The sequence below is a fragment of the Entelurus aequoreus genome, linkage group LG04 (assembly GCF_033978785.1).
Source record: "Entelurus aequoreus isolate RoL-2023_Sb linkage group LG04, RoL_Eaeq_v1.1, whole genome shotgun sequence".
In the NCBI taxonomy this organism is placed as follows: Eukaryota; Metazoa; Chordata; class Actinopteri; order Syngnathiformes; family Syngnathidae; genus Entelurus; species Entelurus aequoreus.
Window position 1 is genome coordinate 67,892,029 of NC_084734.1, and position 22,402 is coordinate 67,914,430.

The 22,402-nt window shown below is 39.5% G+C and overlaps 1 protein-coding gene across 5 annotated transcripts in view; it reads right to left on the reverse strand.

The window, feature by feature from the left end:
• The window catches only part of zdhhc2 (zinc finger DHHC-type palmitoyltransferase 2), a 34,256-nt gene extending 18,379 nt beyond the window's left edge, over positions 1-15,877 (reverse strand). For 2 of the 5 annotated variants that reach the window (XM_062045560.1, XM_062045562.1), the window contains exons 1-4: positions 15,655-15,877; positions 4,346-4,372; positions 625-719; positions 24-144 (exon numbers count right to left, since the gene is read on the reverse strand). In XM_062045560.1, coding sequence (XP_061901544.1) covers positions 24-144; positions 625-719; positions 4,346-4,372; positions 15,655-15,781 — 370 coding nt within the window. In that variant the 5' untranslated portion in view covers positions 15,782-15,877. Of the gene's footprint in view, positions 1-23; positions 145-624; positions 720-942; positions 994-4,345; positions 4,373-15,654 lie in introns of all 5 variants that reach the window. The other 3 variants (XM_062045563.1, XM_062045561.1, XM_062045564.1) reach the window with 3 other exon arrangements.
• Positions 15,878-22,402: the final 6,525 nt, after the last annotated feature.

A 22,402-nucleotide genomic window follows, 5' to 3' on the forward strand; every position in this document is an offset into this window, starting at 1 on the left:
GATAGCACGGGTGTAATGCATACCGCCAGAGTTGGTGCGAGTGTAGACGGGCAGCTTCTTGGCTATTCTCCTCAGGATCTCCTGCTGAGACTCACCCCTGTCTTCACGCTCCAGCAACTCTTTTTCCGAGTAGGACAGGTGAAACTTTGTAGAACAAGACGCAAAGAAAACACGAGCTGTCACGCCCTGTCAGTGCTTTGTTTGTTTTGTACTCTAGCATGTTAGAGACGTGCAGGAATATGTTGTTTAAGCGTGAAGAAAATATGGTTAGGGTTGTGTTTTTACTCACTTAAATGGAACAAATAACTATGATGCGAACAAACAAGTTTTGATTTTTATTACAACCACCAAATCTGAGATGACCGCCAGTATCATAAAGCAAAGCCTCATCCGCTAGGAAACTTTGCATTGTGACTTTGGAAAGTCCTCTCATTTTTAATGTGTGTGTCGTCACAGACACGGAGCTGAGTTGCTGCATCATAGACTATTGCGCCTCGTGCGAGGTGGTATTAGTCCAAAATGCAGCACTCGCTCACACACTGAGGCTGCAGCCTACCTGCCTCTGGACTTCCCACAATGCCTCAACTCACGCTGTCAATAACAAAGCGCCGTCGCCTCACTCACCTCCTTCAGGGGGTTCATGGGATTGGTGAAGATAGTCTGCCAGTAAGCCCAAATAAACATGATGAAGATGACATGGTACAACAATAAGTATAAGACTGAAAAGAAGAGAAAATAAGAGAAAAATACAATCGATCATTCATTTGTCAAAATTGTGGTTACGAGTGAATTTTAAAGGCTTTTAGTTTCTTTAGTGTTTTGCACAAGACAAATTAGTATGGGCGTCTCGATGCATTTCCTATACCATACTGATATCAGAGTCTTGAGTATTGGCCCATACCAATATTGATTAGATACGATATCAGCATGAATCATACATACTTTTATGAGTTGGTAGTGTAGAATGTTCAATAAGGCTTGATTATGACTCAACTGTAAGTGGAAAAAAAACAATAATTTGTTATTAACCGCCTGGAATGGACTTATGCAGTCATTCAATAAATTGAAGTGGAGTGGTAATTCATGACGCAGTGGGTTAAATGATGCAAACACGTTTGTTACTGGATACTGTCCAATATGCTTCTGCCTTGGAGACTTAGTGTGTTTTGAGTATAATTCTTTAATACTTGTTTATTGATAAATGTGTTGAAGACTGCAATATTGTTTAATTAAAGGCCTACTGAAACCCACTACTACCGACCATGCAGTCTTATAGTTTATATATCAATGATGAAATCTTAACATTGCAACACATGCCGATACGGCCGGGTTAACTTATAAAGTGCAATTTTAAATTTCCCGCGAAACTTCCGGTTGAAAACGTCTATGTATGATGACGTATGCGCGTGATGTCAATGGTTGAAACGGAAGTATTGGGACACCGTTGTATCCAATACAAAAAGCTCTGTTTTCATCGCAAAATTCCACGGTATTCTGGACATCTGTGTTGGTGAATCTTTTGCAATTTGTTTAATGACCAATGAAGACGGCAAAGAAGAAAGCTGTAAGTGGGATTGGTGTATTAGCGGCTGGCTGCAGCAACACAACCAGGAGGACTTTGACTTGGATAGCAGACACGCTATCTGACGCTAGCCGCCGCTAGCCGCCGACCACATCGAGGATCGGGTGAAGTCCTTCGTCGCTCCGTCGATCGCTGGAACGCAGGTGAGCACGGGTGTTGATGAGCAGATGAGGGCTGGCTGGCGTAGGTGGATAGCTAATGTTTTTAGCATAGCTCTGTGAGGTCCCTAAGCTAAGTTAGCTTCAATGGCGTCGTTAGCAACAGCATTGTTAAGCTTCGCCAGGCTGGAAAGCATTAACCGTGTAGTTACATGTCCATGGTTTAATAGTATTGTTGATTTTATGTCTATCCTTCCAGTCAGGGGTTTATTTATTGTGTTTCTATCTGCAGTTAAGCCCGATGCTATCACGTTAGCTCCGTAGCTAAAGTGCTTCGCCGATGTATTGTCGTGGGGATAAAAGTCACTGTGAATGTCCATTTCGCATTCTCGACTCTCAATTTCAAGAGGATATAGTATCTGAGGTGGTTTAAAATACAAATCCGTGATCCACGATAGAAAAAGGAGAAAGTGTGGAATCCAATGAGCCCTTGTACCTAAGTTACGGTCAGAGCGAAAAAAGATACGTCCTGCACTGCACTCTAGTCCTTCACTCTCACGTTCCTCATCCACGAATCTTTCATCCTAGCTCAAATTAATGGGGTAATCGTCGCTTTCTCGGTCCGAATCTTTCTCGCTGCTGGTGTAAACAATGGGGAAATGTGAGGAGCCTTTCAACCTGCGACGTCACGCTACTTCCAGTACAGACAAGGCTTTTTCTATCAGCGACCAAAAGTTGCGAACTTTATCGTCGATGTTGTCTACTAAATCCTTTCAGCAAAAATATGGCAATATCGCAAAATGATCAAGTATGACACATAGAATGGATCTGCTATCCCCATTTAAATAAAAAAATCATTTCAGTAGGCCTTTAAGGACTCTTATTACATATGTTTAGCTTGTGTGCTATTTTGTGCGTAGCTGTTGTGGAGCTGCTCACTCCTACACTTCAAAAACTGAAATCTAAGTAAGATTCAATATCTCAAATAAGGGTGATATTTGCTTATTTTCTGTCTGATAAGATAATTCTTCTCACTAAGCAGATTTTATGTTAGAGTGTTTTACTTGTTTTAAGGGTTTTGGTCCTAAATTATCTCAGTAAGATATTACAGCTTGATGCTGAGATTTTATGACCTATATTGAGTAAAACATGCTTGAAACTAGAATATCAACTGTTGCAAAGCTGTGTCGACAACATTTACAAGTGTAAAACTACTTTTTTTTTAAAGTAATAATTTCTTATTTCAAGCATGAAAAAAAAAATCATGATTTTGACAAAATTGTGTCTCATAATTAAAACAGATGGCAGCCACATGGACTTTGCTGATTTATTTTCAATGAAACAATAGAAAATAGGTACCCATATAGTAGTACAGTTGGCACAGTACAGTAAACGGACAGTTAATATTTAAACATTTAACATGTGAAATTTCTAACAATTTTGAACAGAGATAGTTCATGCACATTCAGATAAATTCTTCAAAATTACAATTTAAAAAAATTTAGCCAGGGGCCGGGCTGTATATACAGTATGCGCACTAATTGACTGAAAGAGCACGCACTTGGCGCGATGATGTCATGTTGTCGATGGAAAAATGCATTTTTAGACCATATGATTTGCCTGAGCGGCTAGGAGACCCCGAGAGTAACAATCGGTTGCCTTGTTGCCTTTCCATTAAGAACAATAAATTAGTTTTTAGTGTAAGTTTGCTGGTTTCAAGAAATGTAATGCCGAGCGCATATCATTATGTCAAGATAATGGCACTAGCATCTACTTAATTTAAGAATATTTTTCAACATATTGAGCAAAAAGGTCTCATTTCTTTTCTACCAAGAAAAGTGCACTTGTTATTAGTGAGAATATACTTATTTTAAGGTATTTTTGGGTTCATTGAGGTTAGCTAATTTTACTTGTTTTGGAAAGTCTTGACAAGCCAAATTTTCTTGTTCTATTGGCAGATAATTTTGCTTAGTTCAAATAAAATACCCCTACTTTTTGTATTTTTTGTTGTTGTTTTTGAACACTGACTTTTTGCAGTGTAGTAGCCCACAGCCTACCGTGTGTTACCTTACCTGCCATCGAGTGGGAGAGCATTTACTTGTTCTGTCTGTCACTACAGAATATGTTGCTGACCAATAAGGGGAAATTAAATACTTGGATAACATTAATTCACCGCAGCACAGTGGTTGGGAATCCCTGGTCTAAACATGCTGAAAAGGGAAAAGCCTTACAAGCAATACTGCGCTCCTATAAAGTATGGGAAATTAAATTCACAAATCCCACACATAAAAACATGCTCTGTAAGCCTCAAAAACATCGTTCAAAATGCGAGCCAAATGGAAAGCTGCCTACCTCCGAAACATTTTCCAAAGTCCTACTGGGACTTTATTGGAGTCAGTTCTTAGGTTTTTTGAAATATACAAGAATCATGGTAAAACTATAAACGATGAAATTGCTAAAACACCCAGGTGGAATAGTGTTCCCTATTAAGTATGTGGAGGAAGTCATGAAAAATATGTCAGGAGGCAGATGAGACAGACTGCAAGAAATGTTTTGATGTGAGTTGCAGCTGCACGGACTTCTCCTGACTGGAATCATCGCGTCGTCTGACGCTTGGAGATTAAATAATTCTTCTTGATTTCAGACAGTGTTATGAAACACTTACCCTTTTCCCACGTGTTTTCGATTGACACTGCAAAGAGAAAAAAAATACATGTAAGGAGCATTTGTATGTGTCAACTTAAATACAAACCCCGTTTCCATATGAGTTGGGAAATTGTGTTAGATGCAAATATAAATGGAATACAATGATTTGCAAATCCTTTTCAACCCATATTCAATTGAATGCACTACAAAGACAATATATTTGATGTTCAAACTCATAAACTTTATTTTTTTTTTGCAAATAATAATTCGCTTAGAATTTCATGGCGACGTCCACAGTTTCCAAAAACAATTTGAAATGTGGACTTGTCAGACCACAGAACACTTTTCCACTTTGTATCAGTCCATCTTAGATGAGCTCAGGCCCAGCGAAGCCGACTGCGTTTCTGGGTGTTGTTGATAAACGGTTTTCGCCTTGCATAGGAGAGTTTTAACTTGCACTTACAGATGTAGCGACCAACTGTAGTTACTGACAGTGGTTTTCTGAAGTGATTCTGAGCCCATGTGGTGATATCCTTTACACACTGATGTCGCTTGTTGATGCAGTACAGCCTGAAGGATCGAAGGTCACGGGCTTAGCTGCTTACATGCAGTGATTTCTCCAGATTTTCTGAACCCTTTGATGATATTACGGACCGTAGATGGTGAAATCCCTAAATTCCTTGCAATAGCTGGTTGAGAAAGGTTTTTCTTAAACTGTTCAACAATTTGCTCACGCATTTGTTGATAAAGTGGTGACCCTCGCCCCATCCTTGTTTGTGAATGACTGAGCATTTCATAGAATCTACTTTTATACCTAATCATGGCACCCACCTGTTCCCAATTTGCTTGTTCACCTGTGGGATGTTCCAAATAAGTGTTTGATGAGCATTCCTCAACTTTATCAGTATTTATTGCCACCTTTCCCAACTTCTTTGTCACGTGTTGCTGGCATCAAATTCTAAAGTTAATGATTATTTGCACAAAAAAAAATGTTTATCAGTTTGAACATCAAATATGTTGTCTTTGTAGCATATTCAACTGAATATTGGTTGAAAATGATTTGCAAATCATTGTATTCCATTTATATTTACATCTAACACAATTTCCCAACTCATATGGAAACGGGGTTTGTACACTAAACCCTATGCTGGTGGTTTGCAAAGAGCAACATTTGTTAAAAATATGAACATAATTGGTTCACATACTGTGTATATATATATATGCTAACTTTCAGATAAAATCACATACTGGTGCACAGGGAGTACCTGACACACTTTTCTGCAAACAAGAATTAGCCAAGCATACAATAATTCATCATGAGCAATTAACCAGGATAACAACCTCACTCTTTCACGCACACGCATGCTACATATAATGTAAGGATGTAAAACTGCAATGCATTATACTGAGAGGTGTTTCCAGTACTGTATTTCAGTTACCCTACTTAGCTGCACGAGAGAGTATTGGAAACGCCTATCCGTAAGATGACTTACAGTTTAGTATTTCCCATAGGACTGCAATCTATTAGTGGTGGGTTGTAATTGTTAAAATTGCAGATTCCAACTCATTTGCGAAAAATGACAAAAAAAAAACATGCATGGCAAGCAGATTAATTATGTTTTAAAGACAAATTAATGAAGAGTATCTACAGGGGTTTGATTAATAATTATCTGGCAGACCAGGTACCTACACTGCAAAAAGTCAGTGTTCAAAAACAATAAAAAAATTAGGGGTATTTTATTTGAACTAAGCCAAATTATCTGCCAATAGAACAAGACAATTCGGCTTGTCAAGACTTTTCAAAACAAGTAAAATTAGGTAACCTCAATGAACCCAAAAATACCTTAAAACAAGTATATTCTCACTAACAAGTGCACTTTCCTTGGTAGAAAAACAAATGAGACCGTTTTGCTCAATATGTTGAAAAATATTCTTAAATTAAGTAAATGCTAGTGCTATTATCTTGACATAATGACATGCGCTCGGCATCATGATTTTTTTTTTTCATGCTTGAAGTAAGAAATTGTTACTTTAAAAAAGTAGTTTTATACTTGAGTGTTGATGACACAGCTTTGCATCAGTTGATATTCTCGTTTTTAGCATGTTTTACTCAATATAGGTCATAAAATCTCAGCAACAAGCTGTAATATCTTACTGAGATCATTTAGGACCAAAACCCTTAAAACAAGTAAAACACTCTAACATAAAATCTGCTTAGTGAGAAGAATTATCTTATCAGACAGAAAATAAGCAAATATCACCCTTATTTGAGATATTTAATCTTACTTAGATTTCAGTTTTTGCAGTGTACTCAGGAATAATTTCGCCACACCTAGTGTGTGTGTGACAATCATTGGTACTTTAACTTTAACTTTAGGTACACTGTAGGATGTGTTTATGCACGAGGGCAAACAGGTAGCACCATGGCCTGGGCCGAATAAATCAAAAGAACGATAAATTAAATTAACTTGACAATAACTTTAATTGCCACGTTTATGTTTGTTTTCTTTGTCTTTCAACATTGCCGAGTTTTTTGGAAAGTGACAGCAACAACAACAAAAAAGACAACAAAAAAGACAACAAAACAAACCATTCGACCCGTTTTTTTTTCATCAGGGGGAAATCATTCAATCAAAGTGTATTTATATAGTCCTAAATAACAAATGCCTCAAACGGGCTTCACAAACAAAAACGACATCCTCGGATCTGATCCCACAACCGAGCAAGAAAAAACTCAACCCAATGGGAACAATGAAAAACCTTGAAAGGGACCGCCCCACCCTGGGTGAGCGGTGCAATGGATGCTGAGTGGATATGTTTAATAATGTGAGAGTCCAGTCTATGGGGAGGTCAGCAAAGTATCCTCTTGCATGTACAAAAAATACAATATTTATTGAAGAGCAATTTTTGCTAAAATAGATTGAGAGACAATTATATTTTTGTTTACTTATTTGGGACGATTTAAAGTTATTGACCTTCCATTTACAATAGTAAAAAACCCAAATGATTAATAAAAGTTTTAAAGAGTTACTTGTATTATTAGTTTTTAATATTATGTTTACAATAGTACTTGATTTTGTCTCAAAATAATGCTAACAATAATACCATTTATTGGCAATAATTTGTGGGACAATATATCGTCAAGCAAAATGTGTAATCGGCCCAGGCCTCGTAGCACCATATCTGTCTGTGGTGGTCCAAATGTATTTGTGGTGGCCCCAAACCTGTAAACCATCCTGTTTCCCCAAGGAACACTCCCTTTGAAGTATTGTTTTTCTTATTTCCTAAAGGCTTTCCCATTCCCGTAATTGAATTTTTTTTATTTATTTATTTATTTATTTTTATCCCATCCTGTCCACTCCGCAATACTCGAAGAAGTCCAGCCCAAAATGTCAGGGCTACAAAATAAAAGCATACCGATGAAATAACTTGGTTGCACCACAGTATGCAATCAGGTCTTCACACCAGCACACCCACTGGTGAGTTATGCGCTCTCATTAAAAAAAAAAAGTTTTCTTGTTTTAAGTATATACTTTGATAGGTACCAACCAAAATTCCATCTGTAAAATCAGACAGTGCCATATTTCTATACCCGTGTTGCTTGTGATATCACATCCGGTTGCAGACTCCAAATCGGCTTGAGCACTTGGCGAGGAAACAATCGCTCAAGCAGCACACAGGGCCAAACTGCCTCTAAATAATTTTCAATGCCAACAAAGCGAGTATGCCTGAAAAAAACACTTGAATGTAAAGTAAGGCATCACTATTCCAAAGTATGCTAGCTTGATGCTAATTTACATTGACTTTGCCATATACATGCTATCGATTAGCATTAGCAATTTTACATGGCGATTTCCAACCCCTTTTCAAATTTGGTATTGAAAACTACAACTTACATGCTTGTTGCAATCAAACAGCTGGTGTGTATTATACAGTATATACTATACTTACAGTATACATACTTTGTAGGGCTCAACATAAGACGACACTGATGGCAAAGACTATTTCTTGCCCAGGCAGCACACTATACATATATATATATATATATATATATATATATATATATATATATATATATATATATATATATATATATATATATATATATATATATATATATATATATATATATATATATATATATATATACTACTGCCTTTCAAGTCTTGGAATTGTAACTGCACGCAAAGTTTAGAAAACTTTCAAATTGTACTCAGAAATGTAATAAGAAAACAAGTTAGCACAGTTATCAAAATCCTCTCATTTTTAAATGTTACATTAACAATGTTGATTGTATTATTAAACAACTGATATTTATTAACACACAGAAAAGTACTGCTGAGTAATGGTATTCATTCCAATGTACCGGGTATTGGTACCGTATCAATTCTTCCCTAATTATACAGTATTACTCTCTATTTGCGTGTTTTGTATGCACTTTGGTACATACATATATTTTCCGAGAGGTTTTTCATATTTTTAAATGCAAACGGGCAGGCCGCCACAAATAAATGAACGTACGGTTAACACTACGAGCAATGTTAAAATGAATATGTCAACAAAAAATGAATCATGTAGACAACTTTCTACAAACACAACATTCAACCCCATTAATGAAAACATCATAAAGCTTTATGAGTTACGGCATGATGCATTATCGTGACACCGACATGCAATAAACCTAAATAATATCGCTAAGAATAAAAGTTTTTTTTAATGAACAATAACAAACTTTTTTGCGGAAAATTAGAGAAACTTGTATAGAAAAGTAAGGGCATTTTACAAGAAATACGAACCTTTTTAACAGAAAATAAGGGACGTCAATTATTTTGCGAGAAAATTTCCATTATTTTCCATAAAATGTCCCTCATTTTTAGTAAAAATGTATCTTATTTTCCTTCAAAATTGTCCTTATTTCCCTAAAATGCCTGTTACTGACCATTATGATGTCCCTTATTTTGCGTAAAAAATGTCCCTTATTTTCCACAAAATGTCGCTTATTTTGCGTAAAAATGCACCTTATTTTCCATTAAATTGTCCTTATCTTCCGTGAAATGTCCCTTATTTTATATAAAATATATATTATATATTAAATATTTATATAAATCCCTACTGTGCAATATTACCCTTCGAGTGCAATACATCCGACACTGATTGTTATTTATTACTCCGGTACTCTTGTCTTGTTCTGTATATTGTACAGTATTTTGTATTTCTATAGTGTTTTGTATATTGTACAGAATTGCTAATTATTCTTTTTGGATAGTAGTCTGTTTATTTCAATTGTTAGTTTTTTTCTTTATTGCCTGTTGTGTAATTTATTTTAATTTTATTATTTATTTATTTTTACCCCATATTTGTTTCCACTACCACACCTTAAATTAGAGTCCTTAATCTCATTATATTCAAATATAATGACAATAAAGTCCAATCTATTCTATTCCATTCTATAAAAATGTTCCTTATTTTCAGAGACATGTACGTTTATTTTCTGTAAAAATGTTTATGTTCCGTAAAACATTTTTTATTTTCCATAAAAATGACCGTTATTTTGCGTAGAAAATGGCCATTATTTTTCATAAAATGTTCCTTATTCTCCATAAAAATGTTTTTATTATTTTCTGTAAAATGCCCCTTATTATATGTTTATATGTGTTGGCCCTGCGATGAGGTGGCAACTTATCCAAGGTCTACCCCGCCTTCCACCCGAATGCAACTGAGATAGGCTCCAGCAACCCCCGCCACCCCAAAAGGGACAAGCGGTAGAAAATGGATGGATGGAATATCGTTAAAGCTTGTATGGTGATACTGTACCAACACGTCCGACATCATGGTTATTTGCATCGATTTCCACAATCTGCAAAGCGATGGTCCGAGTGTTCAAAGGCAGATGTTGGTTGCTTTAAAAGAAAGTGGGTCAACCTCAGATTGCTTGAGGTGAATTATATAAACCCGACAATGGGATTAACTGAGCTGCTGAAAGACTGTCAGCTGACACGACTTCCACACAACTGTCTCTGTGTGCGTCTGCCGAGCACATGCTTTGTAGCCTCTGTCCCGCGTCTCATCACGCTGCCCCCTGTGACTCCAGTCAGACTGCTGTGGCCATTTTTTTTAAAGAATGTTCCTCGCAAGTCTTAAATTCATTCTAGGGCACTCCGCTCTCCTGTTTAAGTGAAGCTGGAGACTCTGTTCGGACTCGAAACATGTTCAAAGTATTTTATTAGTTCGACGTACAGACATGCGAGCACCCTTTAAGAAAAAAAGAGGAAAATTTCTATGCCACCGCAGGCACATTTTGAAAATCAAGACTAAATTACCTGCAATTAGGTGCATTTCTACACTTTATTTTACCTTTAGATTTATTATCATCTACCAACCTCTTTTAACGTTTAAGTTAAACCAATGATTGTCTCACACACACTAGGTGTGGTGAAATTTGTCCTCTGCATTTGAACCAATCCCCTTGTTCACCCCCTGGGAGGTGAGGGGAGCAGTGAGCAGCAGCGGTGGCCGCGCCCGGGAATCCTTTTGGTGATTTAACCCCCAATTCCAACCCTTGATGCTGAGAGTCAACCAGGGAGTTAATAGGTCCCATTTTTATAGTCTTTAATATGACTCGGCCTACCGATCTCAGGGCGGACACTCTAACCCAGTGGTTCTTAACCTGGGTTCGATCGAACCCTAGGGGATCGGTGAGTCGGCCTCATGGGTTCGGCGGAGGTCAAAACACACCTGACTCATCGTGTAAATAAAAACTTCTCCCTATCGGCGTATTACGGATACGGCAACAGCAGAAGTCAGACTGATTTGCAGGTGTGTAATTTGTTGTGAGTTTGTGCACTATGTTGGTTTTGTTGTTTGAACAAGGTGATGTTCATGCACGGTTCATTTTGTGCACCAGTAAAAAAACATGGTAACAATTTAGTATGGGGAACATATTCACCACTAATTAGTTGCTTATTAACATGCAAATTAGTAACATATTGGCTCTTAACTAGTCATTATTAAGTACTTATTAATGCCTTATTCGCCATGGCCTTATTATAACCCTAACCCTCTAACCCTGGCCCTAACCCTAACCCTAACCAAATAACTCTAAATTAAGTCTTTGTTACTTACTATATGTTCCCCATACTAAAGTGTTACCAAAAACATATAACTTTGTCTTGAATTTGAAAAAAAAAAAATTTATTTTTCACTAAAGCAGGGTTTGGTGAATGCGCATATGAAACTGGTGGGGTTCGGTACCTCCAACAAGATTAAGAACCACTGCTCTAACCACAAGGCCATTTTTGGCTGTCTTTTTGACACTTACGTGTAATGTACCACTGATGTTTTTTTTCCTAGATAATTTACTAACATTATTATCATTAAAAATGTCTATTACATGCATGCAAAGAACTCAGAAAACGTTTCCCATTTGGCGACTCTACTCTGTAGCCACGCCCCCCTCGGGTAATATATGTCCGGTGTTGTGACCTCTGTGTCCATTCAAAAATAGACCTTCTCGCTGGCTACTAATGAATACTCTAGAACTACAACTGGTTCGGAACTAATATTCTCCGGATTTAAATCGTCCAAATATGATTAGCAGCAAAGTAGGAAGCCATCAACGATGTGGACCAGACAGCGAACGCAGGTGACAACAAGTAAGATAGCTAGATGATGTTAACTGTGCTAAGTAGCGTGCTTGTTTTGGCACAAAAGTGATATTTTGACGCAAAAATTAATGTTTAAAAATGCGTATTTCCACTTTTTCACATGCCTGAATTTACTATAAATAATTATGTTTATTACTCACTTGTGTCTGGATCCTAAAATTCATTGTTCAGAAGCACAACATAGTATAAACAAGACAAAAAACACCATATTATTATGGTACTAAGATGGTTGTAAATCCTTAAAGGAATGTTTCTGTATATGCAGTGGTTTAGTGATTCCCAACCACTGTGATGCGTCAAATTCTACTTAATTAGCCAGAATATTCAAATGTATTTACTTTTTTCATCTGTACCTAGGGCTGCTCGATTAAACCCATTCGTTTGATTGTATAAAAAAAGCTTTGATTTATAATCGGTTGCTTCGATTATTTGTTACATGAGTGTAAGTAATAAAATGGTGAAAATACAGACAATATACATACATATACATATATATGTATTATGTATATACATATATATACATATATATATACACACACACATATACATATACACACATATATATATATATATATATATATATATATATATATATATATATATATATATATATATATATATATATATATATATATATAGTCAAGGTTTCTGTGGTTTATCCGTTATACAGTGCTCAATACTGGAGAAAAACATAGAGGCTATTTCATCCCTACAAGCCTCTTCAGGGGATTGTATTGAATAAAATCAATCAATAAAATCCACTGAAGAGGAGGGAAACCTGCAAAACAGGCTTGTAGGGATGAAATAGCCTCTGTTTTTTTCCAGACCTAACGTATACATATATATATATATATACTGTATGTATGTATTGCCATGAGGTGGCGACTTGTCCAGGAAGCACACTGCCTTCCGCTGGGAATGGCTCCAGTCCCCTCGCGACTCCGACAGGGACAAGTGAATAAAATCAACTATCACCAGGTGCATGTCTTTGGAGGTGGGAGGAAGCCGGAGTACCCGGAGGGAACCCACGCAGTCACGGGGAGAACATGCAAACTCCACACAGAAAGATCCCGAGCCCGGGATTGAACCCAGGACTGCTCAGGACCTTCGTATTGTGAGGCACATGCACTAACCCCTGTGTCACCGTGGTAGGCAATTTTTTTAAAATTATTTTTATTTTATTTTTATTTTTTTATAAACCTTTATTTATAAACTGCAACATGTACAAACAGCTGAGAAACAATAATCAAAATAAGTATGGTGCCAGTATGCTAGTTTTTTTTCAATAAAATACTGGAAAGGATAGAAATGTAGTTTGTCTCTTGTATCCGATTATCAATCGATTGATCGAAGTTAATAACCGACAGATTAATCGATTATCAAATTAATCGTTAGTTGCAGCCCTAATATATATATATATATATGTATTTTATATATATATATATATATATATATATATATATATATATATATATATATATATATATATATATATATATATGTATATGTATTTACGTTAGGTCAGGAAAAACACAGAGGCTAAATCATCCCTACAAGCCTGTTTCGCAGGGTTTCCCTGCTCTTCAGGGGATTTTATTAAAACTTATAAAAAATTAAATGTATGTATTTATATATGTATGTATTGCCATGAGGTTGGCGACTTGTCCAGGGTGCACCCTGCCTTCTGCTGGGATACGCTCCAGCCCCCTGGCGACCCCAACGGGGACAAGCAGTAGAAAACGGTTGGATGGAGTTTCAAATTACTATTGGCTATTAATTTCCCTTCCAATACTTCTTAGTAAGGACATTCCCCTCATGACAAGGCTGAACCCACCTGTTGCCATTCACAAATAATTCACTTTCACATATAGTAAAATGTAAAATGTGTGCTGAATAAAAGTTAGCAATCACGGCTGTAGTGCGTGATGTAGTCCAGTGTTTTTCAACCACTGTGCCGCGGTGTCGTGAGATGCAGTTTGGTGTGCCGTGGGAGATGATCTAATTTCACCTATTTGGGTTAAAAATATTTTTTGCAAACCAGTAATTGTAGTCTGCAAATGATGTGTTGTTGTTGAGTGTTGGTGCTGTCCAGAGCTCGGCAGAGTAACCGTGTAATACTCTTCCATATCAGTAGGTGGCAGCCGGTAGCTAATTACTTTGTAGATGTCGGAAACAGCGGGAGGCAGTGTGCAGGTAAAAAGGTATCTAATGCTTAAACCAAAAATAAACAAAAGGTGAGTGCCCCTAAGAAAAGGCAGTGAAACTTAGGGAAGGCTATGCAGAACAAAACTGGCTACAAAGTAAACAAAAACAGAATACTGGACGACAGCAAAGACTTACTGTGGAGCAAAGACGGCGTCCACAATGTACATCCGAACATGACATGACAATCAACAATGTCCACGCAAAGAAGGATAAAAACAACTTAAATATTCTTGATTGCTAAAACAAAGTAGATGCGGGAAATATCGCTCAAAGGAAGACATGAAACTGCTACAGGAAAATACCCAAAAAAAGAGAAAAATCCACCAAAATAGGAGCGCAAGACAAGAACTAAAACACTACACACAGGAAAACAGCAAAAAAGTCAAAATAAGTCAGGGCGTGATGTGACAGGTGGGGACAGTACACCGACTTTGAGACAAGAGCTATAGTGATGCATGCTTGGTTATGGTTTAAAGCAGGGGTGTCAAACTCATTTTAGATCAGGGGCCACCTGGAGAAAAATCTACTCCCAAGTGGGCCGGAATGGTAAAATCACGGCACGATAACTTAAAAATAAAGACAACTTCAGATTGTTTTCTTTGTTTAAAAAAAAAAAACAAGCACATTCTGAAATTGTACAAATCATAATGTTGTTGGGTTGTTTTTTTTTACACTTACATGTTGCGGTTAGCAGTATTCTATCTTTATTTGTCGTTATTTATATTTTCTGAAGAAATGATGTGATAATGTTCATCAGTCAACTCATAGGTGTTAATTTTCAATCTATCAAGATAAAAAAAACAATATCAAAATCAAATTACAGGATGTTATTTATGTAGTTTGCTCATATTCCTCGACTGGTGCACTAACATCATGTGGTTTGTTTTGAACATATGTAGCATCATCTACAAAGATACAAATAATTGCTATTGCGACATCTAGTGGACACATTTAGAACAACAGTTTCTTTCATTTAAAAATTCCGGCTCATCTTTATACTTAGCAAACTCACCCCGCGGGCCGGATAAAACCTGTTCGCGGGCCTGATCCGGCCCCCGGGCCGTATGTTTGACACCACTGGTTTAAAGTCATATCCAACAATTGCGACAACGACTTTTTACTGTCAACTGAGTTTCGTTTTTTTTTTTATGATTTCCGCTGGTGGTGTGCCTCCGGATTTTTTCAACGCAAAAAAAATGTGCCTTGGCTCAAAGAAGGTTGAAAAACACTGATGTAGTCAACTACTTCATCCTATCACAACATAAACACCACTACGCTCATAAGATGTGTGCATTTTAAAATGGTGACTCAAACCATGTGAGTGACAGGTGTCCCACGCTGCGCCTGCCTGGCCACATGACACTCATCTGGCATACATACCTTGTGCAAAATAATAGTAACCATGGAAGTCAGACCCCCCCTTCATGCACACGCAGTGACCAGACATGTGTCGTCTTACCCACACAAAGCTGCACAACATAGGCGTAGTACGACCAAGCCACTATGAGGGCGATGAACAGGACGGGGATCCAGTAGAAAACTCTCCTGCAGCCCCATTTGACATTCCGCGAGCCCGACGGTGCCATCGTCTAGGAGCGGATCATAGCCAGTGCGCGTTCACGTCCGCGTGTTTACTCGCCTAAGTGGGCGTGCGCGCGCGTCTCGGTGTCTCCCTGCCCGTCTTTCATCTCCACGCACCACGTGACGCCGCGGCTACAACGCCACCAGGAGCTCCGCCCCTCCCGCCGGTTGCCATGGCGGCCGCAGGATGCTGCAACGCTGGCACAATTCCCCCACCTGAACCGGAATGGGTTCACTGGGTTCATGTGGGCGGCAGCCAGCCCGGTGGACACGCACGCCGTGTAATATCCACAACGCAAGGAACGCTCCACATCATTCTTGTAAAAAAAAAGGTGAGCGCGTTCGTGGGACAACTTTTTGTGCGTCGCAACACTGGTTTAATAATGCACGTCTTCTCCCGCCCCCGCGAGGTTGAAATGTGTATTACAAGGGTTGACAGTGCAGAAAATGAATGGACGAGTGTTCCATGCACTCTTTGACTCCTTCTTAGACATACTTTGTGCCTATAACAATCCGGATGGTTCTTTTCCTCTTTGGACACGACGTCCACAGTTTCCAAAAACAATTTGAAATGCGGACTCGTCAGACCACAGAACTCTTTTCCACTTTGTATCAGTCCATCTTAGATGAGCTCAGGCCCAGCGAAGCCGACGGCGTTTCTGGGTGTTGTTGATAAATGGTTTTCGCCTTGCAGAGGAGAGTTTTAAAGGCCTACTGAAATGAATTTTTTTTATTTAAACGGGGATAGCAAATCTATTCTATGTGTCATACTTGATCATTTCGCGATATTGCCATATTTTTGCTGAAAGGATTTAGTATAGAACAACGATGATAAAGATTGCAACTTTTGGTATCTGATAAAAAAAAAGGCTTGCCCCTACCGGAAGTAGCGTGACGTAGTCAGTTGAACATATACGCAAAGTTCCCTATTGTCTACAATGATGGCCGCATGAAGTGAGAGAGATTCGGACCGAGAAAGCGACAATTTCCCCATTAATTTGAGCGAGGATGAAAGATTTGTGGATGAGTAAAGTGCAAGTGAAGGACTAGTGGGGAGTTGAAGCTATTCAGATAGGGAAGATGCTGTGAGACAACCTGACCTGATATTCAGCTGGGAATGACTACAACAGTAAATAAACACAAGACATATATATACTCTATTAGCCACAACATAACCAGGCTTATATTTAATATGCCACAAATTAATCCTGCATAAAAACACCTGCGTGTTTGTTACGCTAGCTCCTAGCTCCTCTGCTAGCTCCTAGCTCCATAGAACACGCCAATACAATTCAAACACCTGATCAACACACACAATCACTCAGCCCAAAAGACCGTTCACCTAACCCAAGGTTCATAAAGCTTATATATTTTAAAAAAGTTACGTACATACGCAAAAAAAAGTTGTGCACATACGGTCAAGCGATCAAATGTTTAGAAGCCAAAGCTGCATACTCACAGTAGCACGTCTGCGTCTTTGTCATCCAAATCAAAGTAATCCTGGTAAGAGTCTGTGTTGTCCCAGTTCTCTACAGGCGTCTGTGTATCGAAGTCAGAAGTCCTCCTGGTTAGAGTCTCTGTTATCCGAGTTCTTCCATCTTGACTGCATCTTCCGGGAATGTAAACAAAGAAGCACCGGCTGTGTACTGTTGTTGCTGACTACGTTCGAAAAATACGTCCATTTCGCACCGACAACTTTCTTCTTTGCTTGCTCAGCTTCCTTCTCCATAATGCAATGAACATGATTGCAACAGATTCACGAACACAGATGTCCAGAATACTGTGGAATTATGAAATGAAAACAGAGCTTTTTCGTATTGGCTTCAATGTGGAAGGCATACCCGTGTTCCCCGGGTTACGTCACGCGCATACGGCATCCTCAGAGGCGTTTCGAACCGGAAGTTTAGCGGAAAATTTAAAATGTCACTTTATAAGTTAACCCGGCCGTATTGGCATGTGTTATAATGTTAAGATTTCATCATTGATATATAAACTATCAGACTGCGTGGTCGGTAGTAGTGGGTTTCAGTAGGCCTTTAACTTGCACTTACAGATGTAGCGACCAACTGTATTTACTGACAGTGGGTTTCTGAAGTGTTCCTGAGCCCATGTGGTGATATCCTTTACACACTGATGTCGCTTGTTGATGCAGTACAGCCTGAGGGATCGAAGGTCACGGGCTTAGCTGCTTACGTGCAGTGATTTCTCCAGATTCTCTGAACCCTTTGATGATATTACGGACCGTAGATGGTGAAATCCCTAAATTCCTTGCAATAGCTGGTTGAGAAAGGTTTTTCTTAAACTGTTCAACACGCGTTTGTTGACAAAGTGGTGACCCTCGCCCCATCCTTGTTTGTGAATGACTGAGCATTTCATGGAATCTACTTTTATACCCAATCATGACACCCACCTGTTCCCAATTTGCCTGTTCACCCTGTGGGATGTTCCAAATAAGTGTTTGATGAGCATTCCTCAACTTTATCAGTATTTATTGCCACCTTTCCCAACTTCTTTGGCACGTGTTGCTGGCATGAAATTCTAAAGTTAATGATTATTTGCACCAAAAAAAATGTTTATCAGTTTGAATATCAAATATGTTGTCTTTGTAGCATATTCAACTGAATATGGGTTGAAAATGATTTGCAAATCATTGTATTCCGTTTATATTTACATCTAACACAATTTCCCAACTCATATGGAAACAGGGTTTGTATATATATATATATATATATATATATATATATATATATATATATATATATATATATATATATATATATATATATATATATATATATATATACATCCTGAAAATATGCAAACAAAACTGTGTTTAGATAATTGATACTTCAAGCTTGCACAAATAAATCTTAAGGAATATAACATAACTTGGCTTCTGAGAGCTTCAAAATGTAATGAATAAAATGCTAAAGTTGTTGATAAACAAGCAATTATTTTAATAATTAAATATGGTCATTTTAAATGAATCATTATGATCATTTAAAATTAATTATTTCAAATATGTTTATTTTAATGTATAATTCTATGGCTGCATTTAATAAGGAGTCATAAAAAATACAAATAAAAATACAATTAATTTTGATGTTTTTAGCAAAATATAGAAAACATTTATTCAGTTTTTAAAAAAATAATAATAAATATATTTGTTTTTAGGTAAGATAAACATAATAATACAATTTATCTCTAGTCTAGATGATTTAGTTCTTGTCACCCTGTTGTCCTCCCGTCTCTTCCCCAAAGATGGCTCCCTGAGCTGGGCAAACGCTTGGAGATGCCCTACGTCAACAACACGGTCGGCGGCCCGTCGGTGCGCAGCTCGTACATCGCCGCCCTCTACTTCACCCTCAGCAGCCTGACCAGCGTCGGCTTTGGCAACGTGTGCGCCAACACGGACGCCGAGAAGATCTTCTCCATCTGCACCATGCTCATCGGCGGTATGCCGGACGCCTCGTATGGAATAACGTGATTGGGCAGGCACGCTGTTTATATCGTGGGAAGGCGGCCTTGAAAAAGGCTGTCCTCACTCAGGTCCGCATGGAGCTGGAGGGGGCGTGACCTCCAGCTCCTGCTGAAAAACGGGAGATTTTCGGGAGAATATTTGTCCCGGGAGGTTTTCGGGAGAGGCGCTGAATTTCGGGAGTCTCCCGGAAAATTCGGGAGGGTTGGCAAGTATGGTTATAGACCAGGGCTCGGCAACCCAAAACGTTGAAAGAAACGTTCAATGACTTCACTATAAAAGTGGGTGGCATTGTTATCACCAGGAAAGATGAGGTCACCTACCTAGGTTCCATTCTAGAGGCTTATTTTTCCTGTGATAAAATGGCAACCAAGGTAATCAAAAAGGTCAACCAACGAACAAGATTTCTCTACAGAATCCCCTCTCTGGTCAACAAAAGCACCATGAAGATTCTAGCGGGAACTCTCGTTCAACCCTTTTTCGATTACGCATGCACCTCCTGGTACCCTAGCACCTCCAAAACCCTCAAATCTAGACTCCAAACATCCCAGAACAAGCTAGTCAGATTACTTCTAGACCTCCACCCCAGATCACACCTCACTCCTACCCACTTTTTCAAAGTGGGCTGGCCCAGGGTGGAGGACAGAGTAAAACAACTTGCACTGAGCCTAGTCTATAAAATCCGCTACACCTCCCTGATACCGAAGTACATGTCAAACTACTTCCTTAACGTAAATGAGCGCCATAACCACAACACCAGGGGGATCTCCACTAACCACGTTAAACCCAGATTCCAAACTAACAAAGGTCTTAACTCATTCTCCTTCTATGCCACATCAATGTGGAATGCGCTCCCAACAGCTGTAAAAGAAAGGGCATCTCTATCTTCCTTCAAAACCACAATAAAAGTACACCTCCAGGCAACTTCAACCCTAAACTAACACCCTCCCCGGATTGTTTATAATCAAATGTAAATAATCAAATGTAGATACTTTTTGTTATGCTTTCTGATCTCTCTCTCTCTCTCTCTCTATGTCCACTACATGCTGTACATATCCTACCAAGTCAGACCTACACTGTTTCAATGTCCATTTCTCTGTTCTCAATTGTTGATGACTGAAGTGATGATAACAACCAAACCTACCCCCCCCCCCCCCCATCCCACACCCCGGATTGTAAATAATGTAAATAATTCAATGTATATACCCTGATGATTATCTTGTGTGATGACTGTATTATGATGATAGTATATATCTGATAGTATATATCTGTATCATGAATCAATTTAAGTGGACCCCGACTTAAACAAGTTGAAAAACTTATTCGGGTGTTACCATTTAGTGGTCAATTGTACGGAATATGTACTTCACTGTGCAACCTACTAATAAAAGTCTCAATCAATCAATCAATCAATCAAAGCCATTCATGGGGACGACGTGGCGCGGTTGGGAGAGTGGCCTTGTCAACAACCTGAGGGTTCCTGGTTCGATCCCCACCTTCTACCAACCTTGTCACGTCCGTTGTGTCCTTGAGCAAGACGGTTCACCCTTGCTCCTGATGGGTCGTGGTTAGGGCCTTGCATGGCAGCTCCCGCCATCAGTGTGTGAATGGGTGAATGTGGAAATAGTGTCAAAGCGCTTTGAGTACCGTATTTTTCGGAGTATAAGTCGCACCGGCCGAAAATGCATAATAAAGAAGGAAAAAAACATATATAAGTCGCACTAGAGTATAAGTCACATTTTTTTGGGGACATTTATTTGATAAACCCCAATACCAAGAATAGACATTTGAAAGGCAATTTAAAATTAATAAAGAATAGTGAACAACAGGCTGAATAAGTGTACGTTATATGACGCATAAATAACCAACTGAGAACGTGGCTGGTATGTTAACGTAACATATTATGGTAAGAGTCATTCAAATAACTATAACATATAGAGCATATAAGGTATGTGGGCTTGTATTAAGCCTCAGGGAGTTGAACGCCCCTGCCTTACATAGTTCCGGGTCACCCTTGGGCAAGGTGTAGCACCCGAATGCCCCCCCCATCAGGGTTACGATACCCCCCATGAACTATACTAAAAGAGGATGCGTTACCCGGCCCGGAGGAAGCCCGGGGCCCTCCTCCGGAGCTAGGCCCGGAGGTAGGGCTCGTCAGCGAGCGCCTGGTGGCCGGGCTTGCCACGGAGCCCGGCCAGGCACAGCCCGAAGAAGCTACGTGGACACACCATCTTCTCTGCCACGTGGGCCCACCACCCGCGGTCGGAACCAGTGGGGTCGGGTGCGCTGCCAAGTGGATGGCGGTGAAAGTGGAGGCTCCGGACGGACCAATTCGGGGCAGCAGAGGCTGACTTTCGGGACGTGGAACGTCTCTACGCTGGTGGGGAAGGAGCCTGAGCTGGTGCGGGAGGTGGAGCGCTACCGGGTGGATCTGGTGGGGCTTACCTCTACGCATAGCAAGGGCTCTGAAACCACACTCCTGGACAAGGGATGGACCTTGTTCACTTCTGGAGTTGCTCAGGGTGTGAGGGCACAGGCGGGTGTGGGGATACTCACGAGTCCCCGGCTGAGTGCCTGTACGTTGGAGTTCACCCCAGTGGACAAGAGGGTCGCCTCCCTTCGCCTTAGGGTTGGAGGGGGGAAAACTCTGACTGTTGTTTGTGCATACGCACCAAACAGGAGTTCAGAGTATTCAGCCTTCTTGGATACCTTGCATGGGGTCCTGTATGGGGCGCCGGTAGGGGATTCCATAGTCTTGCTGGGGGACTTCAACGCGCACGTGGGCAATGACAGTGATACTTGGACTGGCGTGATTGGGAGGAACGGTCTCCCTGATCTGAACCTGAGTGGTGGATTGTTACTGGACTTCTGTGCTAGTCACGGACTTGCGATAACAAACACCATGTTCAAGCATAAGGATGCTCATAGGTGTACCTGGTACCAGAGCACCCTAGGCCAAAGATCAATGATCGATTTTGTAATCGTATCAGCTGATCTGAGGCCGTATGTTTTGGACACTCGGGTGAAGAGAGGGGCTGAACTGTCAACTGATCACCATCTGGTGGTGAGTTGGGTTAGATGGCGGGGGAAACCTCTGGACAGACCTGGCAAACCCAAGCGTGTAGTGCGGGTGAACTGGGAACGTTTG